General features: G+C 41.1%; 3 protein-coding genes across 11 annotated transcripts in view; 2 read left to right on the top strand and 1 right to left on the bottom strand.

Moving 5' to 3' along the window:
- Window positions 1–18,473, top strand: part of LOC124223588 (transcription initiation factor TFIID subunit 4-like) — a 44,805-nt gene extending 26,332 nt beyond the window's left edge. Inside the window, exons 2-4 of one of the 2 annotated variants that reach the window (XM_046635735.2) lie at window positions 9,127–9,214; window positions 9,320–9,357; window positions 9,450–9,735. In XM_046635735.2, coding sequence (XP_046491691.1) covers window positions 9,127–9,214; window positions 9,320–9,357; window positions 9,450–9,527 — 204 coding nt within the window. In that variant the 3' untranslated portion in view covers window positions 9,528–9,735. Of the gene's footprint in view, window positions 1–9,126; window positions 9,215–9,319; window positions 9,358–9,449; window positions 9,736–18,283 lie in introns of those variants that run through there. The other variant, XM_046635736.2, reaches the window with a different exon arrangement.
- LOC124223580 (dystrophin, isoforms A/C/F/G/H) overlaps window positions 1–22,837 on the top strand; it is a 304,909-nt gene that overhangs the window by 182,695 nt on the left and 99,377 nt on the right. The window lies entirely within an intron of this gene.
- Window positions 10,605–11,560, bottom strand: LOC124223602 (uncharacterized). Its single transcript, XM_046635767.1, has 3 exons — window positions 11,347–11,560; window positions 10,866–10,911; window positions 10,605–10,778 (listed from the first exon to the last, which is right to left on the bottom strand). The coding sequence occupies exons 1-3, from the start codon at window positions 11,543–11,545 to the stop codon at window positions 10,679–10,681; spliced, it is 345 nt and encodes a 114-aa protein (XP_046491723.1). The 5' UTR covers window positions 11,546–11,560; the 3' UTR covers window positions 10,605–10,678.

Genomic DNA, 22,837 nt, shown 5'->3' with positions numbered 1-22,837 from the left:
GAATAATTTAATAATATTGACAAACAAGTAGAAGAGTATTAACGAAACTCGAGATCAATTTTTAATTCGACGATTCAATTCTCGGGGTAATTTTGTAAAACTAAATTTACCAAATCGCACATTCATCTGTGATGAGAATTTTTAAGGGAAGCTTCATATTTTTCAATGACGATCACTCAGCTTAGTGTATTACATTTGTTTTATAGTTGGATATTGGAGTTGATATTTTTTGCTATCAAGAGAAGCAATATGTCGGATCCCATAATGCTCGGAATTCGGAAAAGCCCATGCATGCGAATTTCAGAAATTGCTAATACCTGCTGCCTCTTTTTCTTTTCTCTCTTGTCTTGAAACTATTCACCCGGCTGAAACCGATTGCCGGTGTTACTTTCTTTTTTTTTTTTTTTTTTTTTTTTTTTACGGAGCTTTTGCGCCAGGTTACAAAATTCGCGAACCTTCGTCAACTTCTCGGAAGATGAACGATGTAAAAAAATTTGCGACAGTTATAATTCACGATTTATTTTTATTCCACTTTCTTCTTTTTTTTTCGTACAATTGCTCTTTTTTAAACAAAAAGTGGGAATTATGCGTTGTATAATATAATACATCGGGCCCTCGTATTATATAGGTAACAACGCTCTTCCCGTTTCATTGTTGCGGAATACAACGTCGTAATTTATGTAATAAATATTCACTGGGCCTGCTGCAAAACAAAAGCTCAGGCTAATAGGACAAATATTATTGTGGGAATTATTTGAAAGAATGAGAAAAAAATGTATGTTTGTCTCCTGTTTCTTGCATCTTCTTCTTGACGGCTTCTTATCAAATTTTCGGATCTCATCTAACCTCACCCTCATTCTCGACGAGATACGGCTGGCATTTTTTTCCAATTTATTCGGAACAGGGTGCAAAAAAATATCGATAAATAAGCGAAGAAAAAGGAGCGTAGAACAAAAAATCACGAAGACTGGTATAGAGGAGCATCGATTTCTTTCTGTTAGTTGGTTAATCCATCAAAGTTACCGATGCTGACAATAACTTTTTGAGGAAAGACGATGCCGGGTATTTTCTCGCGGGACGCAAACTTTCGTGAAAGTTTATGCCGTTTCGTGAAATGAGAATAGAATCAGCAATCTTAACTTACAGGTATAAACTGCAACTACCTGGAGTGTAAGGGACACGGAGAGAGAAAGAAAAGTCGTCGCAATTCCCGTCAGAATCGTAGATTCTACCTGTGTACTCGGAGACGACGACCTTTAAGAGGCAAAATACGTACTGGGGAGAGGTGGGGGATAACTGGATGAGGGAAAAAAGGTGAAACGACATCCTTGCGGGAGAAACATGTGCGAAACTCCCGATCGTAGATCTCAGTTTGCATCCGGGGAAAAATTTTCGCAACTTCGCAGAGAGTTCCGAGTAATAGGTATTGGCTCGAATTTCATACACTCGGATCTGGGAATTCGAACTGAAATTGTGCTCGATGAAATTAAAATCTATACATGTTACGCGATCTTGTCGAATATGCTTAATTTATCTGGGAAGATAATTAGCCGAACGCGAAATAAACGTAGGGATAAAATGAGCGCAATATATTGTGTGGTTAACAGTTTTGTAATTTTACGGAGATTTGCTTTTGGAAAAAAATTAGTCTGTTAGTATAGTTAGGTTTAAACGACTCCTGAAAAATGTCCGTTTTCGTCTGAAAATATCAGGGAATTTGATGTGATATGTCATTGACGCTCTAGGCGCCCTGAATTATCGTACGCTTTTCTCTAAAATCCTTATATTTATTCGCCAACTATGAATTTCATACATACATATAATACAACATATGTTTACTTATAATACAACAAGAATTTCATTAAATTTCAATCGTTCTATCGTTAAATTATCGTTGGCTAAAATGTATAAAAGGAGTATTTTAAACGAGTATTTATGCCCCGCCCCCCGCAAGTTGTATATAAAGCTTTTATGTATAGAAACGACGTAACGGGTTCGAGTGACAAGGAGGTAACGGATTTAAGATACCCAGTGGACTGAAAATCCTTGGGCCTTGTATCCGTCCGTCTGTTTTTGGCATTAACATCGACGCTGAGCTGTCAGAAACCGGAGACAGAACTTTGCTCGAAATAACGAAACACTCGAGAAGCGGCGAATATGGGGCGGGAGTTTAATTTCCGAATTTGAAAAGTTCCGAAATCGTCTAATTCCGAATTCATTTCTGGCGAAACTTGAAACAAAGAAATCAAACTTTGTAGAAACATCAAAGTTTCGAATGGTCCGAAACCCGACGGCTCAAAGTTCCGAAATTCTAGATTCCGAAAATTCAAGTTTCGATAGAACAAAATTCGGAAAATTAAAATATACTCACACAGCGTGGTTTACTCTACGATTGGGTGTGAAAAATAAGAAAGACCGAAAATTGGAATGGCCAGAATTCCGAATGTAAAAATATCGAAAATCCAAAACAAATAAAGATCAAAGTGGTGCAATTTCACCGAGCCAGAAATTCGCGGAACTGGAAATCGTCGATCATTTGGATTTTCGATGTCTCAAATTTTGAAACTTTCGCATTTTCGCACTTTCAGAACTTTGACTCGTCGGAGTTACGCCATTCGAAAATTTGCCGTTCCATCAAAGTTTGATTTTCTTAATTACAGTTTCGCCAGTAAAAAATTCGGAATTTGGCTCTTTCGGATCGTCTCAAATTCGGAATCTCAATCCCGTCCCGGGAAAGTATTAAACCAAACGCACATTCCTCGGATACGGTATTTTCTCAGGAAGAAGTTTCCACCGTTTTCGCATCCAGCATCCTACTCAAATAAACCTCGGCTAATATTCAGCGTCAGTTTTTCCACCAGCCTCCACCTTCAACCCTCGACGACCTTCCGTTAACCCAGTCGAGGGTGTCTTCGGGATCTCCGATGTTGTCTCATGGCCTCCCTTTTTTACCGGTGTCTTTCGCAGTGGCCGGAAATTTCATTTGAGGAGTCCTGGTTTATTAACCGCAGCCCTTCTTCGCCTCCTCTTTATTTTTCTTTTTCCTTCCCTCTCTCCCTCTCGCTTTTTTTTCTTTCTCCTTTTCGCTCAACGACGAATCGCCGCAATAATCGTCAACGGCCAAGTTCGTTGTCCGACTATCACGCGTCTCTGTACCAGATACCGCGATGATGAGATTTTCCTGGATGGAGATTTGCTACGCGCTTCAGCCTCCGGATTAATCTGGCAACGGACTGCTTTGATTATTATTGCGACTGCCCTGCGGAGTCTCTGCAGCTGGTTAGATATACATATATATATATATCATAGGCAAGAGCAATTCGGCTCGATAATTTGTGTATATGTTACTTACGCTAGGTACTGGATTATTTGTCGATTACTTCGAACCGACGTGAATAACGTGAGGGCTGAAAATTTCGGTCAATTAATTGGGCGCAGTTTTTTCGAATGCAATCCACTCAAGCAGAGTTCATTCAAGCCCAATCGAATTGCAATTTTCCGGTCAAAGTTGGTGAATAAAAGACCTGCGTCATTTGGAAAGTTGAGTGGCCAAAGAACGATACGTTTTATTAACTTTATTGCGATTTTAAAATTGCTATCGTGAGCTACGAAGATTGATTTGAAATTTAAAAAAAATAAACAAAAATACTGGGAATTTGTAAGAAATTTAAGATATCGATACTTGGTTTCAAATCGAATTAAAATGGTTGAAAATTTAGTAGATTCTTTTGATTTCTTTCCACGAAGTCACGGTAAAGAGATTTTCTGAAATGCTAGCATTAATTGTTCATTGCGATATCGGTGCGATATTGTATAATTCGATCTTTAACGATGTTAGAATAGTATTTAAAAAAAAATGTGTTTCATTGTCTGTGAATTTGTAGAAAATAGTATTCTGAATGAAACGTTCCCATTGGAAAGTGAAATTAAACGAACCCACTGGATTTTATAACGATTTTAAACAATTCAGTTTTTTCAGATCTGATCGAGTATTATTATTAAAGAGATCTTTGCAGCTTACGAATATAATAATGTAATAAATATTCAGGTCACGTTTATCTGGCAATAAAATTGATTTTGGCCATTAAACCTCGTTAAGAGCTCAAATTCGGGACACGTCGGTCGGTTTCGACTGCGAGTTTGAAAAGCTTGCGGTGTAGGATCGATGCGCGACGTGTCGATGTGTCTGCGTGCGACGCTTGCATCGTACAACGTAAAACGTTGAAAAGTGTAAAAAATGAAAGGCTGGTCGGGCGCGAAGCTAAGGTGGTGAAAAGGGGGAATAGGACGAGGAAGGGCGTCGCAACGGGGCAAAGCGAGTTGGAAGTTCGCGCCACTGAATATTCATATATTGTAATCAACTACTTCAGACCGCGCGGCGAGACGCTGCCACTTTTCCACCGCAGCAGCAACGACTGGCGTTTCGAATGGGGGTGAAAACGTAGAAAGATCGAAAAATGGAAGCGCCGAAATATCCAATTTTCAAAGCCGCGAAAATTAATTCATAGTTCATAAAAATTTTCGAGTCTTGCAGTATGGGTAGGTCGAAAAGAAAAATATAGAAAAGGTTGGAGTATGGAATGCCAAAATTTAGAATCGTCAGAATTCGTCTCGTTAATTGAGCTTTTTGACGATTTCGATTCCATGAATATCGATCGAACCGCAGCACTGTTACGAGGCAACTTGGATTAATCAAAATCGATGAGTTGGAATAGAGATTAACCGAAATCGTCGATTAATCGATTAGTTGGAAAAAAGGGTTGATGAAAAAACTCGAATAACAGAAAAAACGATTAGTCGTATAGAACTAATAGAGACTCTGGATTTTAACCTTTCTATGTTTTTGTCTTTATTTCGATAACCGTACGAATTAATATTTTCGCGTCTTTGATAATTCAACATTTTTTCATCCTTCTATCGATCGTCCATTCCAGTTTTCTACCCCCACCCTGGCATTCGCATATTTTCATCGTTGTATAATATAATTGCATCGAAAGAGCGAGAGGAGGAAACACGTCAGAAGTGAAAATAAGGAATCACCGCCTCTTTTCAAACTCTCGCAGCTCTGCTTTTGCAATCCCTTAGCGTTTGTTCCGTGCAAGTCGCAGCTGCGCTTTCTTTCACCGCGCTTTTAACCCGTCCCGATATATTCAACGGCATTTAAATACGCGATAATGAATATGCACCACACACGCTTTCGACGTCGTTCACTGTGTTTTAAAGCAGGATTAATTTTCACCGCTTGCTAGCCTGACTTGCCTTACAACTCGAGTATACATTATATACATACATACATGTACCGAGTGTTTCAAATTTGTCTGGCTTCAAAAAAGTTTCGGTCAGGTTTGATAACTTTCATGTCGCCTTTGTAATTACACGTTGCCTGTGTGGTTTGGAAAATGTTTCTCATGTTCGTTCATTTTTTTTTTCATACCTCGACTCCCTCTATCCTCGTAACCAGGAAAGAAGAGAAAAAAATTAAGTAATGGAAAGATATTTCAGAATCCTGAATATTAATGAAATCGGACAAAGTTTACAAACTCGGTTTATTGTAATATAGGTTTCCGATTTGTTGTAAAAAGTTATAATTTATAACGCCGGCCGGTCTCTATAATTAAAAGCCCCCCGTTTTGCACATCAGGTTTCAAAAAACTCAAACCCCTTCTATGGTTGTAATAATGATAACGATGATAACAACAAGAACAACGCTAATAATTACGGGAATAACGATTGTGGTTCCGTGACAGGTAAAAATTTTGAAATTTAATTTTAAGAAAATCCGAAGAATAATTTCAATTAATCCTGCTCGATCTTGCCGTCTTCAACTTGAACCCAAAGAGCTAGAATGGAAAGGAATTTTTCTTTTCTGCATCTTTCATCGCTTACCAAGCACCAACGGGCGTTTTACATCTGGATAAAAAATTGTTCAGCCTACGGATTCGTGCTCACGTTGCTTCGCACGCATGTTCAAATTTCGCCTGATATTTTTCCGTACGTTACGTTATTACGAATACGTCGCAACGAGTTCTCCGCTACGCGTATACGCAGAAACACAAGAAATTTTTGCAAGAAGGATCAAAAAAACAAAATGTGACAAGAAATGAAAGAGCATGTTCATTTTGTGAATCTTTTATATCAGTTTGCACGCAAATTACATACTAAATCTTTGGTTTGAATACCTGGCAAATTGAATCGCCGAAGACGACGACGTTGCGCTCAACTTTTCCTACACAGAAAATTGTCTTGCATACAATTTCTATACTCGACTCTCTTGAGATCTTGCTACTTGACTTGCACAATTGCGGAAAATGTCGAATTGGCCGCAGAGTTTACACGACGGTGGGAAAATATCTCGTGAGAAAATTTTGCGAGATGAAGGAAGAAGATAAAAAAGGAAAAAAGTTTTAAAAACATGGTGAATCCTGGGATAAAAATTTCTGCACCGTCTAGCCGTCGATCTCTGAACGAGGCTGTAACAAGCCGATATCTCTAGTGCGCTTGGATTCTAATTTTGGTGAATAGTGGAAGCCGATGCAGAATCTGAGGTCGAAGTATGAGGCTGAAATAAGAATACTCGGAAAGTCGGTGATACCGCTGCGTGGTTTCGTATTTTCAATCGAAAAACGAATCAGGCCTTGCTAAGACGGAAATCCGTCGAACGGTTTGGAAAGAAGAAGAATAAAGTAATGCGATTATTATTTTTTTTTTTTTTTATCATCTAGATAATTCAATGAAACATCCCCGACGGCGAGCTTTTCGAGTATTTTCGATTTTCCCCGCTTCTCAGGGGCTGCGGAAAACCCAACCCACCGATTCCATTGTCCTTCTCTCATTCGTCGTTACATTATCGTCGACGTTAAAGCGCGGAAAAAAAAAAGAAAGAAATAACTGCGATGACTTACTTCTGCCAAGCTTTGAACTTTCACGTAGGTACACGCGATTCGCGGGAGAAATCCTCCCCCACTTCCCGCCCTTCCGCGTGTTTCATCCGCCCCCCCCCCCCCTCCCCCCTCTCCCCCTCCCAGCCTTTTTTCGTGGATTCTTCATCCTGCCCAGGGCAAAGATCAAAGCGACGCCGTTTCGTTGATTGAAAAAATTACAACCAACAATGAAAAACAAGAAGCGACTAGTGGGTCGGGAGAAGAAAAGAAAAGAAAAGCAAAGTAAAGTAAAGTAAAGTAAAGTAAAGTAAAGTAAAGTAAAGTAAAGTAAAGAAGAGAAAAAGAACAGGAAACGAAGAAAAAGAAGAAGATTCGCCAACGAGGAGGAAATTAACGATAAAGAAAAAAAAAAAAAAAATCGCCCACTTTTTCATATCTGCCTCACGATCCCAAGCTGCATTCTTCGAAGCCATGCTCACAAGCTACAGCAAAGTTACAGCGAAGCTTACGGCAAAACACCGCGGAGTATCGAGCGATTATGCTTTAATCGCGATTTTTATACGTTTTACTTAATGTTTCGCCGTAATCGGTATCTCTGATTCACATTGCGATATGTAATTATTTCCCGTTGCCGATGCAATGTCATGTATCACGAGCTTTCAGTATGCGCGTACGGTGTAGCAAAGCGGTGGCCACTGATTGCAAGCTGAAAATAATGGGTGCATCGATTAATCGAATCGAAAAAAATAATCGAACACCACTCGATTATTTCGTATTTTTTTTTTTTTTTTTTGTAGTCTCAATAGCGGTAAAGTTTTTTTCTTTTTATAATTTACAGTTTGATTGAAAATATTTTTCAACTTCAGGTGAAACAATATTCATTTATATTTCACTTATTACATATCAGACAGGTATCTCAGGAAGTAAGACAACGATAATAATTTATACTCCAGTCAAACGAATCGACATTGTGTCGCATAGTTCACGGGATTGAAAAATAAGAACCGATAATTTTTTCTACAATTTCACCTACTCGACCATTTTCCATCGTCTTTCTTTCACGGCGTATTTTTCCCTCACCCGTAAATCGCTACTCCTCTCAACGAAGTGCACCCAGTTTGTGATTTTTCTCATTCTCACTTGGCGCTTTTCACTCAACCCCGCGCACTTAAGCCCCCAGTTGCCTCGGAGTCCGGCAGCTCGAGTTGCAGTCGTCTACGGCGCTACTCCGGGAAACTGAAATGGCTTAACAACGAGTCGAGGTCGAGGTTCGACCGCTGCTTCCTTATAGTTATACGTAGTTACCTTACCCCGGGTTGGACGGATTCGTTTCGAGTAGAAATAACGGCGCGCGTTAGTATCAGTGCTCTACGGAATTACCGGAGGAGAATGGCGAGACGGGGTTCGGGGTTCGGGGCAAGCCGCGGTCTTGCCAATTTGCAAAACCACGCCGCATACGCAAACCGCCAAAAACGAACACAGTATGCTTCCGCGTTACAGAGTTTACCGGCCAGTATAGGCTGACTGAAAATTAATTTACTTCCATGCCACAGCCGGGCAACGCCGCTGTTGCAATTTATTCTATGCATCGTGTGCAGCGTTCTCTCGGACTGAAGAGTTCTCACGGTTGCATCGCAATCTGAATCGCGGGGCTTCTCCATTTTAACCTGTGAATCCGTTACTACGTTTTCGCCTTTCATATTTTCATTATTTCTTGATAGCTTTATTATTATTTTATTTATTTATTTTTTTTTTCTTTCGATTTCACGTTTTCATGTTTAGAGAATCACGTACAATCTTTTTCAGATGGACTTTTTTGTCTGTGTATGTTTATGTACCTATGTAAGCAATTTTTTTGTCCGACGATGTCTTGACAACGATTTAACGGATTTCAATGATTTTTTGTCTCCATCGACGCGGTTTTTCCAAACTTGAAACTTTGATCGGCTCGATACTTTTTCAATTATTTAAATAACAAAATTCCGAAAAATAATATGCATAAGATGATATTTTGAGAGTGAATGAATGGATTTGAATGAAAATTGGTACCGTAAGATTTTTTGCAAATTCGAAGCATTGGATAGGCTGGGAAAAAAAAACTAAAAACAATTGAATTTTTATTGAATTTTTTTCTCGTTCGATCCCGCAGTGTGACGCATTCGAAATTTTCTTCCATTTCATTATACACGTATTCTATTCTCCTTTGATCGTCGTTCTAATTTCACTTTTGTATTCTATGTTTCAGGTATGGAATATATTTCTAATCGAAGGTGATGACGATGATGATTGTGACGATGCTTACCGTTCTACTTTAAAATATTTTATTAAAAAACGTGAGTTTTTACCTCATAACCTCGTATGTTTATTTATTTAATAATCTTTTTTACTTTTCCATTCTATTCATTTTTTTTTTTTCTTTATTGCATACCTGATTACAGACTTTCGTCGATTCTCCGCGAAACTGTCCAAATCGCTGGTACGACGTTTCTTAACATAAACGAAATATCAACTATAAACGACGACAATGAAAGCCGTAAAAAAATAGGCGTTTCTTCTTTTGTATTACAGGTTCCGAGACCAACTGTTATTAACTTCTCAGCGTGCATTACCGACAATGAAACCCGTTATTCATATCGCTGTAGCTGATAAGCCTCAATTAGCATTCGTTCGGCATTCCTTATCGTACCAATTTCGCTTGTAGTTTTCACTCATTTCGTTGATAAAAAACCGTGCTATCATTACCCGTTCATTTGCATATTTATCGCTTGCTAAGTGCACAGGAATTGACCCATATAATGAATATTACACTTTAAATCGAAAATAAACCGGTATACCCGATATTGTTTATTGCAGTAAATTATAACAAAAAAAAAAAAAAAAAAACAAAAACAATAATAATAACAAAACGTTATCTCGCCGTTTTCATTCTTCAGTAACAGCTGCAAAATCGAATCAAAAAGCTTTCAGGTCACCTATACATATATAAACCTTGTGTTAACCACGAATGCGCGTTATCTGGTATTTTGTGTATAATCCCAATCATATTACGTCAATTTTCATCCAATGCTGGTATTATCGTACGTTGTGTAATAAAATCTTTTTTCTCTTATTTACTTCATTTTATTATTTTTTTTTATTTTTTTTACGCGCGCTCGTTGCGTCCATGCAAATATTGATCGCTAGTGCAGAAACGAACTCGCGTTTATCTCGTCATATCTCGTCATTATAGATAATCAATGTTTTTTTTTTTTTTTTTTTAATTTAGGCATGAGTTTCATTCAATTACATTTTACGAAAGTGATTCGAGCGAAGATACAGCGGTTGAATTATCACATCTATTTACAGAAACGTTAATCTAACTAATTACATAGAAGTGACGTCGGAGCGTTCCGCTCAAATGCGTTTTATTACAATACACGTATAAACTGATTTACGCGTCACGGACTTCGCGTGTTACGTTTCACAAGATGAAACGCTACGCTCAATTTGTACGCAGATATTATTAGTCGTTATGTCTTGGCGCCGTGTGTCAGAGACCGCGTTATCTTACCACGTGCTAATTCTTCCGTTACTATCGCCTAACCGCCGCTTTACGTCGTATATAGTCGATTACTCCCTAACTGTGAGACAGGGCAATTACTCGCAACTTGTAGATTATAGGTATACAAGCGAATAAGAGTGAGAGAGAGAGAGAGAGAGAGAGAGGGGAGAGAAACACTCTCGTTATCGAACGGTGAGACATTTATTCAAACTTAATGTATTCACATAATTCGTCCGAGTATTAAATCGACGAGTTACTAGCAAATCGGGTGTCCGCAGCATTGCGGAAACGGTTTGCTGTTGTCCTGGTTGACTCTTCCTTTCGGCCCATCCGGTCCGCACAAGATCTGAGGACACCTGGAGCAAAAAATAACAATTGTAGAATAAGAGATAAATCGCGTTTTTTTTATTTCTACAGGTTTCTTGACCCATCGTTTTACTCACCGACGATCCGAAGTTCCCTGACAATTTTTACTTCCTGCGAAAGTATCTGTAAAACAGATGACAAAAAATATTGCAATTACAAATCGATACGTCGACAGTTTGACGTTATCGAGGAGTTATAATTAAACTGCTCTAGATGGTGGTTACCGGTCAGGGAATTGTCAAAGATTTAAGAATAAAAATATTTCTCAGTTAGTCAACGATTTTATGACGATAAAATGCCAAAGAATCAAGCTTTTCCCATGAGAAAAAATCCGAGAACAGTTTTTTTTTTTTTTTGTTTTCACGTCACGTGCTTGTTTTGATAAAAAAACTAACGGATTTTGACTAACAATTTATTCGCCAGTTTTAATTTCAAATGAGGAAAAATTATAATTTGCTCGTGAAAAGTCAGGGAAGAGTTTTTTCGGATATTTTTGAGTTGAAAGAGATCTAGCGAAAAGTATCGGATATATCTGCCTCTGTGTGTTTTTATACTCACGTTGAGCTTCGATTTCGGAGTAGATTGCGAAGAGCGCCAAGACGGCGAAAAGAACGGTGGCGAACAGCTTCATAACGACAGTTCTTTGCGGTAGGTTTGTGTCGTTGCAACTGCACTTCTGCTTCTGCTTTACTAACAGCTTTCCGAACCCGTATTTATACCCAGCGACAATCGCGAACTTATCTTCGTCTCGCAACATTAGCACAGTCAATTGCAACTATGCATCGGTGTGCGTCTCGTAAAGTTACGGTAATCACGTATGCATACGAGTTGAAAATACCGTGTGTCAGTCAGTCAGTTCAGTCGGGGATTCACTATCTTTCCTCGATTCTTAATGCGATTCAGAAAACAAGCGTGTTACGTCGTATGTTTTATACGTGCCTTCCATGTTCGTTGCAAGTATATTTATTGCTGACGTATTCGCGCAGACTAGTTTTTTAATAAGTTTGAAACCACGTTGTACTAATTAGTGTTTGTAATAGACAGATATTTTACTATTTACATAAGCGGAATGGGTTTTCGAGGATTCGATGTGTAACGAGTATATGAATTTAATAGGAAATTTCATGGAAAATGTATAAAGTATATAATACGTGACGCGTTTTCTGTGGATAATTGATGCCGACCTGATATTAGTTCGGATCTAACTGGCCCTAGATTTTTTCAAACACGTGGCATGCGGGCCCCGTTGAAGGACGCAAAGAGGCAAAACGGAGGGTAATTTTCGTTCCTATTTGTTCGCATATTTCTGGGGGATGAGAGACACTCTCGTCTTCTTTCCATAAAGAGTCTTCAATCATCGTTCCTGCAATTTTCTACCCAGCTCGTCGATGACTGCGGATTTCTCTTTCTCTAAACATCGTAAGTCGACGATACACGGTTCTCTGCTCTTTCTCGAGTCACTCGCTGCTTCCGCCATCCAGACGTCGAAACCAGAAGCCCTTGGGCCCTCCAAGGCGCCAGTGGGCCCGAAGACGAACGTCTACAGCAATCAACAGCAATGTATTGTTACCAAACTTTGACCAAGCGATCATGTATTTCTCTTACGTTTCCTCATAAAAATTTTTCCACTTTCCATTTGTTTCTTTCTTTCTCTCTCTCTCTCTCTTTCTCTCTCTCTTTCTCTCTCTTATCTCGGCGCGTCTGTCTTGTCTTTTCCACCCCGACGTTTAAGTGAAAACAGCGAAGAGGCGCTGGTTAAGAAACCTGAACACCCGGCAGCGAGGTACTTATACTACACCTTTGCACAACGACTGGGGGGGATGGAAATTGCACGATTTCTCGAGGTTTTACCCTGCAAGCCTGCAGGGACAACGTTTAACGCAAAGTCGCTAACAAGGTAGACCTGTACGTATAACGCAGACAGTTACGCCCTGAACCACCATCCGCGGTTTCGCATGACGGGAAGGGCGAAAGAGGAGAGCCTCGGTCACAGTTAGCCTTAACGATAATTACCCCCGGCACCCAGAGCGGTACCTGTAACGTTTAGATCCTACCCCCGGATAGGCGAGCCGTGATAACCATGGACTGCGGTAACGGCATTCAGCTATTTATCATGCATACTCGCGCGTGTTCGCCTAAGCGCAAATTGATTGCGGGAAAAATTCGATGGCGAAAATCGATCGCTCTCTGTAGGGAGGGAGAAAAAAATAAATAAATAAATAAAAAACAAGAACCGACACTTCCACCCTTCTCTCGAAAACTCGGTTTTTTTTTTTTCTTTTTTAGAAACGTCCCTTCTCTCGCCATTCTATTGAAAAGACCGCGTAGCGCAGGAAGCGGGAATCCAGTTCCGGTTTGTCGCTGCAATGTTACAGGCAAAACGCGTCGTCGCTCTCGCTCGTTTTCCCCCTTCTTTCATCCAGCCTCCCCCTTCTGTGTTCCCTCTCTTTTTGCCCCCCTCTTCCCTCGATCCTCTCTCTCTCTCTCTCTCTCTCTGACTTCACGTCGCACCGTGAAACGAAGCACACACGCTCTGAGCCAGGCAGGGTGTATGAAACATTGACCAACACTAGCAGACACGTGGCGTCGGTGAACAATTCACACAGGCATTCGCACACTCGTATGCCAGCCTCAAGTAACGGACGGGCGAAGGTCTCTTTGCACAGACGAGGCTCGCCTCCGTAACTCCTCTAGCCGGCAACCTCGTCGGCGAAGAGTGTAGAGGTAGGACCCGGTGCTCGCCTTCCACGGGCACCAAGAGAACACAGTACCACCGACTATCCGCGACGCTGCGCTACGCGGTCCGTCTCGTCTCCTTTTCTCATGGCGCGTCGTTTCGTTCGGGCGATGTGTGTATTCCATTCTCGATTTAGTACTTACCAGTCATCCGTAATCCTCGATTAGTCGCGATAGGAGACGAATGAACGTTGTCGCGGTTGTTGTGTGTTGGTGCAGCGTACTTTTTAAGGAAGGCTGAATTTGTCGTACGAAATGCGTAGGTGAGAAGTGTACCCGTGTTCTTGACGGTGAGAGAAGAGCGAAGAGAGAAGAGAGAAGAGAGTTTTCTTTAAAACGTCGTCGTACTCTCGGTGAATTTTCACGTCAAATTAAATCCGACGCTCTCTTTCAGCATATACAACGTCCACGATTTTCAAGTGTCGTCGTCGCGAGTTTACCAGTGAGAGACTAGAAGTGCCAGTTTTCAGGCCCAGTGCACCCGGTACCAGTTTTCCAGTTCACGATGCGTCGAGTGCAGTTTTCATGTCGTGAGAAAAATTTCCCGCCAAAATTATTTAGCTCAGCTTTACGCTGAGTTGGTGATGTGATAAATAAGTTGCGACGTGTCAGGATCAACGTTTCTCCGTACGCGTGTGATGTGAAAATAATCAATTTCATTAAAAAAAAATAAATAAAAGAAAACGTAACCGTACGTGATGCCAGATTTTTCAGAAAAGTCAAAGGTTTGTGTATATACGAAACGTCGAAAAGTTATACCTGTGCCGAGAATGACACGAGGCCAATTGTATACACGTAACGTAATATTATTCCCGAGGACTATCTATTATACATATATCTATTATTTTACGCTCAATTTCTCTTCTCGGTCACAGGTATACAGTATACGTGACTATGTGTGCGTTTGTTGCCCACGTGGTTTCCCCCTGGCGTGAAGTGAATGAAGGTGAACGTATTTATACGTGAGCTAACATGCAACGCGATAATAACCGGTACACTGTTCCATAGGAAAAAGAGAAACACGACGATTTAACAACGAGTTCTTGTCTTTTTTGCAATGTCGTTCCGCTCACGATTAGCGGTCGTTCTTCTCAGTTTGTAGCTGGGACGTTTTTTTTTTTTTTATTTTCATTGCAATGTTTACCATTATATTTCATGTATATACAAATGTTACGCACTGTAAATCTCAGCCCACGTTTGACAGATCCGTTAAAAAGAAAAATTGAATCAACGAATGAATAAATAAATAGATGAAGATTAGAAACGATCAAGTGCAGCTGCGATTCTCCGTATCGGGTAAGAGGGTTTCAGAAACTCTTACGCAACCTTGCGCAGGCTGACTTGTTCCACTAATAGAATAAAAACCTACAAACTCTCAAGGACTCTCATTCGGGATCCGTAGCTTAGCGAAAAGACTCCAGCTTCCTCCAATTGGTTTCAGCTCAGAACTGAAAGAACAATCGTTAACACTACTATTAGACCTATTCTTCTTCTTCTTCTTCTTCTTCTTCTTCTTCTTCTTCTTCTTCTTCTTCGACCTACTGAAATTTTCTAATCAAGAATCTCTCGATCCCTAGAACGTTGGGCAACGGTTTGATACTGGCAGGTCATTAATTGATGAAGCCAAACTTCATTAACGATACACAGTTTACGTCACTCTGTTGGAGCATGCGTGTACGTGTGTATATGTGCGTGTGGGTGCGGTGGGTTACAACAACTCGGTAGTAAACAACTCAACATTGCCATGCAGTGTCTCCCAGTAAGGCAGCGAGCCTCTCCATATCCACTGTTAGCCAGAGAAGGAGTGGCATCAGGGTCAGTCCTGAGCGCATTCAACCGCGTTTCCTTCCTCTGGGATGTCGTAACTGGCGCAAACGCCGAACCTGAATCGAAGCGACAAACATCCCTGCACCATTTCGCAGTTACGTAAACTATGAATTTATAAGTTTAGACATTCGGCCAAGACTCGTTCCGGAATTGGAGCATCCGTACAAGCTCTGTCCTCAAGATTAGAAAGAAGGTCGAAGGATTCGTTAATCGATCAATAAGTCCAAGTACCGGCGCAACCGTGGTTGTTTACACTTCAGCTTCCGATACAACGTAGCGCCTGCGGCACTTTGAGGCAAAACAACTTTTCCTCTCGAACAGCCATGCTAAACGATGTGGTCGTCAACGCGATATGATGATCATCACCTGCACCAAGCACGTTGGTTATTATACGGCCAGCGAACTCCTCTGATCGGCTAATTCAAGCGAGTCTAATTATCGACTGGGTGGATGAGGGAGGCTCGATGCATCCGACGTCGGCATCGCGGTTCGAACGTACGCAGCAGACGGAATTGTTTCCCTCAATTGTTAACCTCTTTTCTTCCAATTTCGTTGCCGTCTCTCCGACACGTGCGACTCTCGCATTGTCCTCCACGGTGTAATGACGCCTCGTTAACAAACAGCCTCCCTTTCATCTTCACGCCGCGCCTCTCCGGGGTTAAACCAGACACGTTATGCTGAAAAGGCTTCTTGTTTTCGCCGTTGCTTGTGACTAAAATCCAGCCGACATAGTTTGAAGTCGATAGGATTTGGCTACGATTGCAAAGAGAATTCTCACCGACGATGAGATATTGGCAATTGTCGAAGGAGATATAATACATGTACCTTGTGTATATGAATTATTCATTCGCGATGGAGAAATAAAACGAGCCCATGCTCCCTTACATTTTTTTTGTTTTTTTTTCTTCTTGGCTAACCCTATTTTTCTTTCTTGTTTTGTCGTCGAACGATGGCCTGGAGCACCAGCCAGGACCCTCGAGGACTACATTTGCATCCTTCGAAGGTTCCTTTACCTCGGAGATTGCGTCGGTACTTCGGGGTCAAGCTACTTCGATGTGTCTCGTATTTTAAACCCTCGTACCCACCGTGTAGTAATTCAAGTACCTAGACGAGAGAATATGTAAAATGAAACGGAGCGAATTTATGTGTAATAAATATCTGGAAACAGTTGAAATGTGAAGAACACAATAACGCGATTAATTCGGCACATGTGTAGGTTTTCATTAGTTTTTCATCCCTGGTTGCTTTAGAGAAAAACTGGAGCTGAAGAATTCGTCTTAAATTTGCATGAACGTGATTCTTTAACTTTATGTTAGTGAATAAAACAGCAGCGTAAAAAACTCGGGTCACCGTTTGCTGGATAGAGTGAATAACCGATCCCGAGTTACGGAATTCTTTTATCCTCCGAAGTGTGGGTATCTTCGTTGCGAGTTAGCCTCGACGTTTCAACTGCGGGAGTAAAAAAAGGAAGAAAAAGTAAAGTTGTTTGACAAAGAGCCGTATACTCTGTATTTTTAACTCTCAAAAACCGAGTGGTTACCCTACAATCGCCGACGGTAATAATCCCATGAGAAATCACAGCTTGTCAACTTTTACTCGCCGGTCCGCTGCGCCGACCCTGAGTGGCTACGTCAGATCCGTTAACCAAACGAATTCGTAATGCCTTTTGCAATTGGATACAGAGCCCAGCCTCTGAAGCAGGGCTTGGATTGTCCGCGGTACTTTACCAGCTGTAACAACATTCTACAACAAATAACCACGATTTCCGTCTATAAATGTAGGTACATACGTATATTCACATTTTCACGCTACGGCGAATCGGTCTCGTTCTCTTTAGCACCGCTGAAGGTATAAACAACCGTTTTGAATAGGCGACAGGAAACTTTGACGCATGTGGCGATCGCAACGCTGGTTTGTATAATTATATTCAGTCTGTTCTATTATGGCAAAATAAGGCCAATAGTCGATAGAGTATCGTTGAGTTGAATATGACAATGATGTTGTCACTCTCATTGTTGCAGGTGTGTAGAAAATAGACAATGACGAAACAGCTAACGAAGAATCTGGCTTTGGAGTAACCGCACAGACATTGAATCTCATCGAATCGTAGGATGTTCCAAATTAACGCATCTAGGTCACGGTCCGTGCCTTTCGGACCATTCGTAGTGTTGCCTACGTAGTTTCGGCTTTTCCGTTATCCGTTTTCACTCTGCGGTTTCGAGTTTCCAGTTCACGGTTCCCGACACACTTCGACGTGTTCGCGTCTCTAGACCATGCCCATGCATTGTCTTTTAACCCTATTGCTTGAAAGTCATTGCGTCACGCGAACTTTCGCGTTAGCATGCCTTCGACGCGTGTTGCGTTACATTTTACGTGCGTGTGTGCGACGGAATCGCGTCGGTTGCTCCTGCGGGAGAACAAGTTCCGTATCAACCTGTGTGGCAGACTCCCTGTCCAGAGACCCGCGAGCCATTGTTACTAAACTAAGGGATTTCACGATTTATTGCCTCGATTCGTTCCTGCGAGTTCCGCCCACCCGCATGCTGCTCGCGGCGCTGAAACTGCGTCGCACTTCCGCTTCGGATTCATTCGTCGTTTGACTCTGGTCTCAGAACAGGAATAATTGAGAATATTTTAGTCTGACATACTTTTTCACGGGTTTTCCGCGTTCCTGAGAGTCGTATTAGTCTGGAACGGATCATACGTATCGATTGTTGAATTTTAAATTTTTTGCTCGAAAAAGTAAGGCTAACTCGTTTGGAATTTTCGTGAAAATTTGGACAATTTTGTATGATACTGGAAAAAAATCTTTGATAAACTATAACGACGTAATTTTGCGAGCGTAAACGATTGTGCGCGGTCTGGATACGCTAGAAGCAACGAATCGAGAGTTACAGCCAAAAAATATGAAACTTACTTAGTATTTTTTCAGAACTTCGTCCTGTGCTGTTCTACATGTCTATTTTGCAATTCTGAAGAAACGATCAGCCTTCACAAATCACAAGAACAGCAAGGTTCAACCTACGAACAACAGACAGAAAAACACGTTCTCTATACATGAAGTTTTCAACGGAATTTTGACGAAGTGGGGCAGTGAAAGCACATATTCATGGCTCAAAGTTTCAATTTATTTATTATGCCCTTATTCTAGTACAAGTGTTCGGGTGTCAGTGTGTTGAAATTTGAGGAACTGACAAATAGATTTATAGTGGAAAACAAGGAGGGATGCACGGATGTGATTGATAGTTGCATAAAAAGTCTGATTATTGAATGAAAGAAATAGTGTTCAGTATGAATTGTCTTGAGCAGGAAATGAAAGATACTACGGTGGAAAGTTGTTATCATATTTTACATATGTAGCTTAAGATTCAGTCTGTGTACAGGTGCGACAACACCTCTGCAGGATATGATATATGATGCATGATATTTCATTGTCACTAATTTTTGTAACCCAAACCAAAATAATTACAAAAATCTCATTAACCGCATTTCCTTTGAATTTCCTGAACTCTTAACCGTTAGCTATTCCAGATCTATTTTTGCACTCGGCAGGGTCCAATAAGTCAGGCATGCATCGTACAGATCAATTCACAGGGAAGACATTTTTCAATCAACGATAAGTGAGGCTAACCCATTTCAATTTTGCGTAAAAAGTTGACCATCTTCAGTAATGCAGAGATGAGGTCTCCGATGCTCTACTTCTCTCCTGTTAATCCCACGCTTTCAGCTACATTTTCTGAGTTCCTGTGGGTTCAATTAGTCAGAAAAAGGTCGTACAAATCGAATCTGAGACCCAAAATTTTGGTCAAAAAATGGAGGAAACGTTAGGCTAACCCCTTTGCATTTTTGGCGAAAATTTTCGCGATTTTGAAAAGTGCTGGAATAAATTAATTGTGGCACTATTCCGACGTAATTTTGCGAGAGAAATCGATTGGGCGCAGTCCCAATACGCTGCGATCAACGCATCAAAAGTTAGAGCCAAAAAACGAGAACCTGTGTTTTCGACATTTTTCAGCAGGTGCTTTTTCCTTCGTAACTTCTCTCCTGTTGATCCCACGCTCTTTCCGCTGCGTTTCCTGAGTTCCTGGGGGTCCAATTAGTCAGGTGAGAGTCATACGAAACGAATCTGAGACGAAAAATTTTTGGTCGAAAAATGAAGAAAAAGTAAGGCTAACCCCTTTGCATTTTTGGCGAAAATTTTCGCGATTTTGAAAAGTGCTGGAATAAATTAATTGTGGCACTATTCCGACGTAATTTTGCGAGAGAAATCGATCGGGCGCAGTCCCAATACGCTGCGATCAACGCATCAAAAGTTAGAGCCAAAAAACGAGAACCTGTGTTTTCGACATTTTTCAGCAGGTGCTTTTTCCTTCGTAACTTCTCTCCTGTTGATCCCACGCTCTTTCCGCTGCGTTTCCTGAGTTCCTGGGGGTCCAATTAGTCAGGTGAGAGTCATACGAAACGAATCTGAGACGAAAAATTTTTGGTCGAAAAATGAAGAAAAAGTAAGGCTAACCCCTTTGCATTTTTGGCGAAAATTTTCGCGATTTTGAAAAGTGCTGGAATAAATTAATTGTGGCACTATTCCGACGTAATTTTGCGAGAGAAATCGATTGGGCGCAGTCCCAATACGCTGCGATCAACGCATCAAAAGTTAGAGCCAAAAAACGAGAACCTGTGTTTTCGACATTTTTCAGCAGGCGCCTTTTCCTTCGTAACTTCTCTCCTGTTGATCCCACGCTCTTTCCGCTGCGTTTCCTGAGTTCCTGGGGGTCCAATTAGTCAGGTGAGAGTCATACGAAACGAATCTGAGACGAAAAATTTTTGGTCGAAAAATGAAGAAAAAGTAAGGCTAACCCCTTTGCATTTTTGGCGAAAATTTTCGCGATTTTGAAAAGTGCTGGAATAAATTAATTGTGGCACTATTCCGACGTAATTTTGCGAGAGAAATCGATTGGGCGCAGTCCCAATACGCTGCGATCAACGCATCAAAAGTTAGAGCCAAAAAACGAGAACCTGTGTTTTCGACATTTTTCGGCAGGTGCTTTTTCCTTCGTAACTTCTCTCCTGTTGATCCCACGCTCTTTCCGCTGCGTTTCCTGAGTTCCTGGGGGTCCAATTAGTCAGGTGAGAGTCATACGAAACGAATCTGAGACGAAAAATTTTTGGTCGAAAAATGAAGAAAAAGTAAGGCTAACCCCTTTGCATTTTTGGCGAAAATTTTCGCGATTTTGAAAAGTGCTGGAATAAATTAATTGTGGCACTATTCCGACGTAATTTTGCGAGAGAAATCGATCGGGCGCAGTCCCAATACGCTGCGATCAACGCATCAAAAGTTAGAGCCAAAAAACGAGAACCTGTGTTTTCGACATTTTTCAGCAGGTGCTTTTTCCTTCGTAACTTCTCTCCTGTTGATCCCACGCTCTTTCCGCTGCGTTTCCTGAGTTCCTGGGGGTCCAATTAGTCAGGTGAGAGTCATACGAAACGAATCTGAGACGAAAAATTTTTGGTCGAAAAATGAAGAAAAAGTAAGGCTAACCCCTTTGCATTTTTGGCGAAAATTTTCGCGATTTTGAAAAGTGCTGGAATAAATTAATTGTGGCACTATTCCGACGTAATTTTGCGAGAGAAATCGATTGGGCGCAGTCCCAATACGCTGCGATCAACGCATCAAAAGTTAGAGCCAAAAAACGAGAACCTGTGTTTTCGACATTTTTCAGCAGGTGCTTTTTCCTTCGTAACTTCTCTCCTGTTGATCCCACGCTCTTTCCGCTGCGTTTCCTGAGTTCCTGGGGGTCCAATTAGTCAGGTGAGAGTCATACGAAACGAATCTGAGACGAAAAATTTTTGGTCGAAAAATGAAGAAAAAGTAAGGCTAACCCCTTTGCATTTTTGGCGAAAATTTTCGCGATTTTGAAAAGTGCTGGAATAAATTAATTGTGGCACTATTCCGACGTAATTTTGCGAGAGAAATCGATCGGGCGCAGTCCCAATACGCTGCGATCAACGCATCAAAAGTTAGAGCCAAAAAACGAGAACCTGTGTTTTCGACATTTTTCAGCAGGTGCTTTTTCCTTCGTAACTTCTCTCCTGTTGATCCCACGCTCTTTCCGCTGCGTTTCCTGAGTTCCTGGGGGTCCAATTAGTCAGGTGAGAGTCATACGAAACGAATCTGAGACGAAAAATTTTTGGTCGAAAAATGAAGAAAAAGTAAGGCTAACCCCTTTGCATTTTTGGCGAAAATTTTCGCGATTTTGAAAAGTGCTGGAATAAATTAATTGTGGCACTATTCCGACGTAATTTTGCGAGAGAAATCGATTGGGCGCAGTCCCAATACGCTGCGATCAACGCATCAAAAGTTAGAGCCAAAAAACGAGAACCTGTGTTTTCGACATTTTTCGGCAGGTGCTTTTTCCTTCGTAACTTCTCTCCTGTTGATCCCACGCTCTTTCCGCTGCGTTTCCTGAGTTCCTGGGGGTCCAATTAGTCAGGTGAGAGTCATACGAAACGAATCTGAGACGAAAAATTTTTGGTCGAAAAATGAAGAAAAAGTAAGGCTAACCCCTTTGCATTTTTGGCGAAAATTTTCGCGATTTTGAAAAGTGCTGGAATAAATTAATTGTGGCACTATTCCGACGTAATTTTGCGAGAGAAATCGATTGGGCGCAGTCCCAATACGCTGCGATCAACGCATCAAAAGTTAGAGCCAAAAAACGAGAACCTGTGTTTTCGACATTTTTCAGCAGGTGCCTTTTCCTTCGTAACTTCTCTCCTGTTGATCCCACGCTCTTTCCGCTGCGTTTCCTGAGTTCCTGGGGGTCCAATTAGTCAGGTGAGAGTCATACGAAACGAATCTGAGACGAAAAATTTTTGGTCGAAAAATGAAGAAAAAGTAAGGCTAACCCCTTTGCATTTTTGGCGAAAATTTTCGCGATTTTGAAAAGTGCTGGAATAAATTAATTGTGGCACTATTCCGACGTAATTTTGCGAGAGAAATCGATTGGGCGCAGTCCCAATACGCTGCGATCAACGCATCAAAAGTTAGAGCCAAAAAACGAGAACCTGTGTTTTCGACATTTTTCAGCAGGTGCCTTTTCCTTCGTAACTTCTCTCCTGTTGATCCCACGCTCTTTCCGCTGCGTTTCCTGAGTTCCTGGGGGTCCAATTAGTCAGGTGAGAGTCATACGAAACGAATCTGAGACGAAAAATTTTTGGTCGAAAAATGAAGAAAAAGTAAGGCTAACCCCTTTGCATTTTTGGCGAAAATTTTCGCGATTTTGAAAAGTGCTGGAATAAATTAATTGTGGCACTATTCCGACGTAATTTTGCGAGAGAAATCGATTGGGCGCAGTCCCAATACGCTGCGATCAACGCATCAAAAGTTAGAGCCAAAAAACGAGAACCTGTGTTTTCGACATTTTTCGGCAGGTGCTTTTTCCTTCGTAACTTCTCTCCTGTTGATCCCACGCTCTTTCCGCTGCGTTTC

This window comes from Neodiprion pinetum, chromosome 7 (assembly GCF_021155775.2).
Source record: "Neodiprion pinetum isolate iyNeoPine1 chromosome 7, iyNeoPine1.2, whole genome shotgun sequence".
Taxonomy (NCBI): Eukaryota; Metazoa; Arthropoda; class Insecta; order Hymenoptera; family Diprionidae; genus Neodiprion; species Neodiprion pinetum.
The sequence above is the reverse complement of the archived record's forward strand: the minus strand, read 5'-3'. Positions and strand labels throughout refer to the sequence as shown.